This window comes from Beta vulgaris, chromosome 6 (assembly GCF_026745355.1).
Source record: "Beta vulgaris subsp. vulgaris cultivar EL10 chromosome 6, EL10.2, whole genome shotgun sequence".
NCBI lineage: Eukaryota > Viridiplantae > Streptophyta > Magnoliopsida > Caryophyllales > Amaranthaceae > Beta > Beta vulgaris.
In genome coordinates, this window is record NC_079207.1 from 9,727,290 (window position 1) to 9,736,345 (window position 9,056).

Consider the following 9,056-nt stretch of genomic DNA (forward strand, 5'->3'; position numbering starts at 1 on the left):
ACGTAGAGAACGTACACCAAGGTGTACTTTTTACCTTATGAATTTCTTGTATGTTCAAATTATGACGTCAAAATTTTCCTCACATGACAAAATTTACGAAAAGAAATAAACACAGGACATCGTCCGAAACACTCGTTTATATCTTATATGATGTTTAGACCCCATAACAGGGTACTGTATTATATTCTTGATGGCATACATGATACATGTTTTTCTTTGACCAGTCTTGAAGAAATTAATAGGCGTTAAAACTACTCAAATGTTACAACTTCTTCCGTGGTTGTGATATGAGGGAATAATTTTGTACCATAGCAAAAAGATAAACAACCTATAATACTAGCCACATAAATAATGTCGACCAAAGGGTTAGGGCTAACGCCGACATAGCATAAGTCCATAGCATAACCACTGAGCATTCACCTTCCCCGGCCTCGAATAGTTGGCTTATTGTACCTGTTCAGTACATAAATGATAGTCAGTTCTTCCTTTTCTGAAAATAAATACGTTCAAGCTCCCTTTACATAGAATAAGTGGCTTCATTTTAAAATTTGTAAAAAGTTTGATACATTAATTTCCTTAGTGATGATCAAGGGGATATAAAACAAAATGCAAAATCTTATGTCATACGTTCTCAAACTATTCCTTAAAAAAATGAATCAGAATGCGTGATAAGTTATCAGGAATTAGAAGAAAAGATAACTCTTTTATAGGTATATTTTAGGGTATGGTTTTTCTTTAGATAATAACATGAGACATGGTTTTACTAAAAAAGTGTATAGTTGTATACTTGTATTGGATAATATTATATGTAAAGGGATAATATTATATCGTAAAGGGTAGAATGATACTTTACTAGTCATAGGTCTGTATTGTAAACATTATAAATATTAAATGTCAGTTTAACCTATAATAGGCTAACACAATTATTCTCTAAACTTGTACAAGTTGTTCCGGGAAACATACCTATAGACATTGCTGGTGGTAGAGCAAACTGAAGCATAAGAACAAATTGATACAATGGGTTGGATCCTACCATACCAAAGTGGTGAGCACCTCTAACAATAACGATGCCAAGTAGAGGCAATGCTATGTAACGCACCACTATTATCCCTATGATCACTGACGCACTTACTCCCGATCTTCTTAACCCTAGAATGAGCCACAAAAACCAAACAGTGTAACTTAGACAGAACATGGAGTTTATCAAAGCAATTTAACAGAGTTAAACAAGTACTAGATCTGTTCTTTTTTGTTTTTCATAATTGCTTCTTTCTCCACCATTTCTAATACAAAATTTAACCATTTAATATCTAACAACAGTCAACATATATGAAAAACTTGTCACAACTTGATATTTGGAAAAAAGACATTGAAATAAAACTAAGATTTCACGTAATATATATTTTTTGGCCTTCATGTATTTACTTTTGACTTTTTATTGTTCATGTGGTCAAATTACAAAAAGAAATCCATAACGATAAAAAATAAAAAAGTTACTATCACTAGTTTTATTTTTGTAATTGTTTTGAAAATTACATTTTCACATAAAACAATCAAGAGCTTACAACTATCAAACATGTTTTTAAACAACCAATTGTCGAACCATTGACATAAACAACCAAACAACAACTTGTGAAATGAACCATGTAAAACAACAGACAGAAGAGAGAATCAATAATTGATTTCGTAATTGAGACATTCAAGAAAAGATAGGAATATAGTGAAATATGAAGTTCAATATATGAAGTCAGATAATTACCTCTTAGGAGGTTTGCTCCAACTATTAATGTAACACAAGGTACTGTTGCTCCCCTATAGACCCCAAAAAAAAAAACAGACAGAAGAGAGAATCAGGTAATGTACATTTGTGTCACAATCATTCATGTTTTCTGGTACAAATAATAAAAATGATTGGCAATAAGTGTTAATACCCCAATATTTCGGAAGAACTGTATATAACACGAAGAGGAGCACCGTTACCAACTAGCAACTTCTTTAGTAGAGGGACAACGCCAATCACAAATCCGATCACCTACGTACACATATTGTTAGGGTATGGGATGTTACTTATCTGGTCATTTATAGTCCTCTCCAATATTAAACCGAGTCCAAATATAAGCGGTGAGTTACTCCTTCCGTCCCAAAATATAGTTTCTATTTTCCTTTTTTTCACGGTAATTTATGCAAGTAGAATATAAGAGGGATAATAAAGATTTTTTGTTTATTTAAATAAATGTTATATGGAAAAAGATGATTTTAGGGGAGAGAGTGGAGAATAATTGGTGAAAGAGCATTAGTTGTAACATTTTGGTTGAATAAATAAAGAAAAAAGCAAAATTCAAGAAGCAAATAAATGATGGGACACGATTTTTCTAGACAAATTACGGAAAAATGTTGAACTAAATATGAAAATGGGAACTATATTTTGGGACACCTAAAATGAAAATGGGAACTATATTTTGGGACGGAGGGAGTATAATATTAATCATATTTGAAAAAATACCATATATATATATATATCAAGTGTCATTTTATATGATTGATTGGGATTATAATTTATAAATGACTTGGAAAATTTCCAAGCAGTCACAACTCACAAGTCACATGAGATGCAAGAGTATAAAAGCAAATTTTGATATAAGAGGAATTTTAGAAAGTTACAGATCCAATAGTAGTTGGTGCCAATAACATTTGCAAATTGATGGTTCTGATTCTTCTGACTATACCAAATGCACCCTTCTTCATCTTTTCCAACATAGGCACAGTTCCTCCTACCTGTAAGACCATTAAGAAAAAGGGATTTAACTGTCACATCCTTTTCTAGTGCTTACTACATCATCATTTAGATTGCTATCACTTTTATCAAGCTTACTCTCTTACTAAACCATGGTTAACTTTTTTTTTTTTTGACAATATCCATGGTTAACTTGTTATCATGTATTTTTGCTCAACTTTATGTATAGAGGATAACTTTTAAAGTTTTTGACATACTATTATATTAAGGCTATGTTTGGTAAATGGCTTTTTTATTGGCTTTTGGCTTTTGGCTTTTTAATTTGGTCAAACAACCAAAAAAAGTGTTTGGTTATTGGCTTTTTGGTTGGCTGAAAAGCTGACTTTCAAGCCAAAATGAAAAAGCTACCTGGAGCAGCTTTTTGGATTGGCTTTTGGCTTGTTGGCCCACAAACTCTCTAATAAACAGCCAACAGCCACACTTAATTTTGCCAAACACTTTTGCAAACAGCTGGCTTAAACAGCCAACTTAAAAAGCCAATACATACAGCCAATGCTTCCAGCTAGTCAAACAAGCCAACTAAACCAGCCAAAAGCCAACATCCAACAGCCGATTACCAAACAATCCCTAAGTCCGTTTTCTTCACCTCATTTTCCTATAGTTATCTATAAGGAACATACTTTAACTTATTGAAACATCTAAGATGTTTCATGTTCGAGTACATTGGAACTTATCTAAATTTATTAAAACCGAAACTCATTTTTTAAGGTGAAAATAGTGCACCTTTGATAAACTTACTCTTTTGTTTATTATTTTTTTAACATTTTGATACTAGAACTTGTGGAATCTCTCTATTCTATATGGGAAGAGGGATAGGACACCAAAATATTAGAAACCCCATTTTACCCTCATTACATCTCTCTTCTAACTACTTTATTTAATTAAAAAAAAACTACCTAATTAATTTTAAAAAATTAAAAAAAAAATTACATAAAGAAAACAATCAACAATTCAAACATCTCTAATTTACTCGATATAATTAACAATTAATTTAATTTTCTATGTTCCCTAAAAAAATTAATTTTCAACCTATTTTTGCACGCATCGCGTGCATATAAAAAGTAGTCTATATTAACCAGGACTCAGGCGTAGTGTAGGAAGTAGGAACATAGCTACATTAGGTACGTAGATGAAAACAAATATACTCTGCCTCAGATCATGGAATATAATGATCAAATAAATACCTTGGAAATTAGTAATGGTTCTGTATTTTCAGATCCTGCATTAGAAGACCTTATGCTCACTACGGAGTGATGCGTATCTAATCTCTCACCGCGGCTAGTCTTCTCTGCTGATATTTTCATGATAACATACACATAAGACCATATATATACAGCCCCTACCTGTCAAATGGTGCATAATTTCATTACAAGATGTTAAAGAAAAAAAGAGCAAGCAAGTACTTGGTAACTAATAGATGATGTGGTAGAGATGAAGAGATAATACCGCCATGGAAACGGAAACATAAGCTGCTCCATCCGCCATGCAAACTGAGTATTCTCCAAAAGGGTTCTTTGGCTCATTGCATATAGCTGGGATGACTATAAGAAGCAAGTTTCCCAAGTTCCCTGTTCATTTAAATTTGTATAAGCAAAGATTTTATAAGAGATTTACCCCCTTCTTTTGGGCTAATTAAGAAATTTTCAAAACATGGAGTAACTAACTAACGTGTTGGTAGCATTCTTTTTTTTTCCCCTTTTGGAAAAAAATGAACCACACTCCTTCATTTCTTCGGAATCGTTATTTTTTCTGATCTGATCTGATCTAAACTGATCTGATCTGATTTGATCTGATCTGATTTACAAGATCTTATCTTTTAGATTTTTTTCAATATATAAGAAAAAATATAGTCATGTGGGGTCTTGTTTGATTTGTGTCAATGAGTAATTTATTAATATTCAATTATTATAATTTTTACTAATATGTAATGAAAGATATTTAATAGTAATAATGATTTTTAAATATAAGCCTGATCTGATCTGAACTGATCTGATCTTATTTTTTTTGATATGATTTGAAATAAGCAAAAATAAGGTGTGAACTGAACATAGCCTAAGTGACGTAATTAACCCCTATATTTTTACTTATAAATATATTAAAATAATTAATCAAAGTTGATGATTTAAATTCTCAAAAATAGAATTCTAGAAAATAAGAAAAAGTGAAGGGAATATAAACTAAGGCTATGTTCAATTCACCTTATTTTTACTTATTTCAGATCATATCATATCAGATAAGATAAGTTCAGATTATGCTTATTTAAAAAAACTTATTATTATCATGATTATTAGTATGTAATGCTATTATTGTTATTGTAATAATTATTGTCATTATAATAATAATAATAATTATTATTATTATTAGTATTTTATACGATTACTATTCCTATTATTATTTGCTAGTATATTTTTTCAAAAATATTATTATTGTCGTTGTTGTACTTATTGATATTGGTAATTATTATTAACATTGTTGCTATTATTATGAATGTTATTGATATCACTATTTGAAACTATTTGTGTTCAAGAAGAAGAAAATTTCTTTGGCATTTATATGTGTTCTTTTTTATATTTGTTCTAATTAATAATTTTGATATGTAATATTCTTTTTGATGTTGTACATGTAACAAACATGAAAATAGTATATGATGTTTATTTTTTAGAATAATTTTGGTAGAATAATATAAATTATATATTACTAGTTTATATAAAACATGAGTAGCATGAGATAACCTAATAGTGTTGGCATCACGTTCAAATTTTTTTCCTACAAAATGATATCAAATTATCTTTGAAAATAAAGTTTATATAAAACAAGACAACGATACAAGAAGAATATTTAATCATTTTGTTCAAGATCACATGATTATATATATTTATAGGTCTATTTATAATAAAAAAGAACAATTTATTGATATAATTAAAAATTATTATTATTATTATTATTATTGAAAGTGTTGTGCATAGTAATAAAATGATAGTAATAGTAATATTAGTAATGAAATACAAAGTAATAATAATATTAATAATAATATATTTTATAAAAAAATTAAATTAGATCAATTCAAATCAGATTAGATTATATTAAAAAAAATAAGTTCTAATCAAATCAGTAAATTTAAGGTTAACTAAACATAACCTAACACATTAATGAAAGGTGGAGTGGGTCGTTTAGAGAGCACTCTCCAGGCTCTATTCCTCGTGCTAAGCAAAAAGTGGAGGGATGGGGAATTGAGAAACACTTGGTAACCAACTGGTGGAGTCCAAAAGAGACTCAAACACCCAAAAAAAAATACAATTGTACCATTATAACCTGGTATTGGTATCAAATTGTTATCAGGACTGGTATCAAGGTATCAATATTTTCGGACAATGGTACCATTATAACCTAGCATTGGTATTTGGTACCAATCAAATCCTTGCCACACGCACGTGAAATCTTCCAACACATAAAATGACCAAACTGCCCCCGTTTGAGTCCACCAAGAGACTCAAACGGTTGGACGCCTAGCCAAGCTCATGGGGCATTGGGGGCCTTAGTGACTTTTAGGTGTAAACCACTAAGAAAACAATGGAAAGGATTCTATGTATACTTCAAAAAGAGCGAAAAGAAACACACATAAATATACCTGCAGCACAACAACCAATAACAAGGCCATGCAAATTATGGGGTGCTTTCGTGATCTTGATCAGTATCCATCCAAGTGCTGATCCGATTACAAATGTGATTAAAATGTTTACTGGCATGAACCACCTACAAGTATGTTGCATGTACATATAAACAAGAAAGATCATATAATAGTGGGTTTAACTCAAATGTTATTCGGGATGATACTATATAAATTTGAGTTACTTACATGTCAATCATAACATCAACCGTAACTGTTCTTGCCAGGTAGGCGCCCATAAGACAAGGACTAAATACGTAAAACACCATCTGTTGTTAACATTGAAAATTTTAGATTGAATTTTTACTTTATTTTTGCTTATTATTTAATCTAGAAGTAGAGCAATAATGAAAACTAACTAAATATGAAAATATGAAAATATGAAATACTAAAAGTACATATATTTGTCGCTTGAAAAAAATAAGTCTTACTCCAAGAATTATCGGTTTTGAACCTTTGATCTGGGGGTTCCTTCCCTATGTTTCTATTATCTATTTCCTATTTGCATTAGTAATTTTATATTTACTCTGTCATTTATTGTTTCAGATTGCAATGTTTCTAAAGAGTTAATTTTGGCTTTAATTCTTACCAATATCAAAAAAGATATTATTATAAGTAATTTTGTTAAATCTGTTTCAATTTGTTTAATTTTAGAGTTTCAACTTTTTATAATTTTTAAAATAAGATAGTAAGAGATATTAATAGCTTTTGTTTTCTAAATTGTGGAAAAGAAATCGACAACAAGAAAAAGGAACACCAAGAGTATATTTTTTTTTTTTTGCAATATTTTTCTTTTATGATCTACGTTTTATTTTGTCCACTTCCCCCCAAATGACTTGTGTAATGGATGTTATGGATCTCCACTTACCCCAATCATTCTATTCACTTTTTCTATTATTTTGAAATGTTCTACCTATGAGTCTCAATTATCCCATTAACTCTTTTTTATTCGCGAACTTTTCATCGCTGAAGTATGAGTTTAGACATGGTCTCTTAGATTTTAAATTTCGACCATAACTATATATTCCTTCCGTTTACTAAAGATCTTTCCTCTTTCGTTTAAGTGTGTTTCCAAAAGATCCATTCTTTTACTTTATTCCTTATTTGAAAATCTTTTTCCCCTTTTTATCCTCTCATGTTCCTATCATATGATCCACCATTACATTATTAATTCAATTTTACTCCTTTTATCTCTCCTACTTTAACCCCTTTTTTATTTGTTTATTTATTTAATCCCTTTCTTTCTCCTACTTTACCCTACCCACTCCCCACACAGCTTGATTCTCATTGGTATATATAGTAACAGTAACAAGGAAGATCTTTAGGAAACGAAGATAGTATGAGCTTAATTCCATAAAAATGACTATACTAGCATAATTCAACCAAGCTAAGGCAAGCTAATTGATATAATTTCAAGAAACTTTTGAGTTTAAATATGAGGTTTGTCTATGATAAACCTACGAAATGAATATCAACAAATCAAAAGTTCTTGGAAAGCTATTTACATATCTGATGCAACCATAAATTAAAGTTGGTTTCATCAATATGCATTTTTCTCTTTGGTAAAATAATATCAAATTGCCAAAAAAAATAAGCACCTATACATTTATATTCGTAATTGTATAATTAGTATATGCTTACATTGTTTAAATTATGTCGTGCTGTTGGACCCAGCAGATTTATGCGATCCATGGCAAGAACTACACCGACCGCTGTTAACATCAACGTCTTCAACACCGGCATTAGAGCCACCATGAACAAAGCTAAAAATCCCATAATCGTTGATTTTTTTTTGATTTTTTTTTTCTTGTTTTTTTTTTTTTAAAAGATGGGATCACCAAATAAAAGAATTCAGCTACAACATTCAACCTGAAAAAGAATAATCGTTAATCTTCTACTTACTGCTATTTTTATAGTGCTTCAATAATCAATGACGTTATGTCGTTACATGCAATGTAAAGTAAGCCATTTTCTTCTTCCTTGCCAGTTCAAAGCTTATGTGGTGTCTATTCATCGTCACCCAAGGATTGTCCTGGCTTGTGTTTATCTCAAATCTCAATTTGTCATAGAATTGAAAAGCATAGAATAATATATATATTAATCAAAGAAGCATGTTTAGTTACTAAATTATAAAAGAGTTGAAAAACTAGACAATGACAATGCTAGACCATGCATCCAATTTCAAGAATTAGCAAGAGTATAATCAAAATCTTTACCATACACACAAACTACTATCAGCATGATACATCTTAAACTATTTTTTCCTCATTTGATCATATGTATGCTCATTAATGAGCAAAGTAAAAAATAGTCTTGTATCTTGTGTGTACATATGCACATTGTACATCCGGATGTATGATAAATACACTCGAGTATGATAGGCTAGTTGGAATGTCGTTTGCTCCTTTTTAATAAAACAAAAGGAAACAAAAACGAACTAAAATTCTTAACAGAGTTCGGTGTCAGTCATGAACTGAATCGACCCCTTGTTGGAAACCATGATACGACTTTCTCTTGGCACATTCCAAGCTGGACCTACTGGCCCAACACATGGGCTGGTATGGCCATGCCTAACTGTATTTAATGTATATTCGT

The 9,056-nt window shown here is 30.5% G+C and overlaps 1 protein-coding gene across 1 annotated transcript; it reads right to left on the bottom strand.

The window, feature by feature from the left end:
- Positions 1-216: 216 nt before the first annotated feature.
- Positions 217-8,407, bottom strand: LOC104895625 (protein PIN-LIKES 1). The gene is made up of 10 exons (XM_010682186.4): positions 8,103-8,407; positions 6,651-6,730; positions 6,423-6,547; positions 4,241-4,362; positions 3,979-4,137; positions 2,662-2,775; positions 1,932-2,032; positions 1,760-1,812; positions 964-1,149; positions 217-453 (listed from the first exon to the last, which is right to left on the bottom strand). Exons 1-10 carry the CDS (start codon positions 8,235-8,237, stop codon positions 329-331), a joined length of 1,200 nt encoding a protein of 399 aa, XP_010680488.2. The 5' UTR covers positions 8,238-8,407; the 3' UTR covers positions 217-328.
- Between the last annotated feature and the right edge of the window lie 649 nt (positions 8,408-9,056).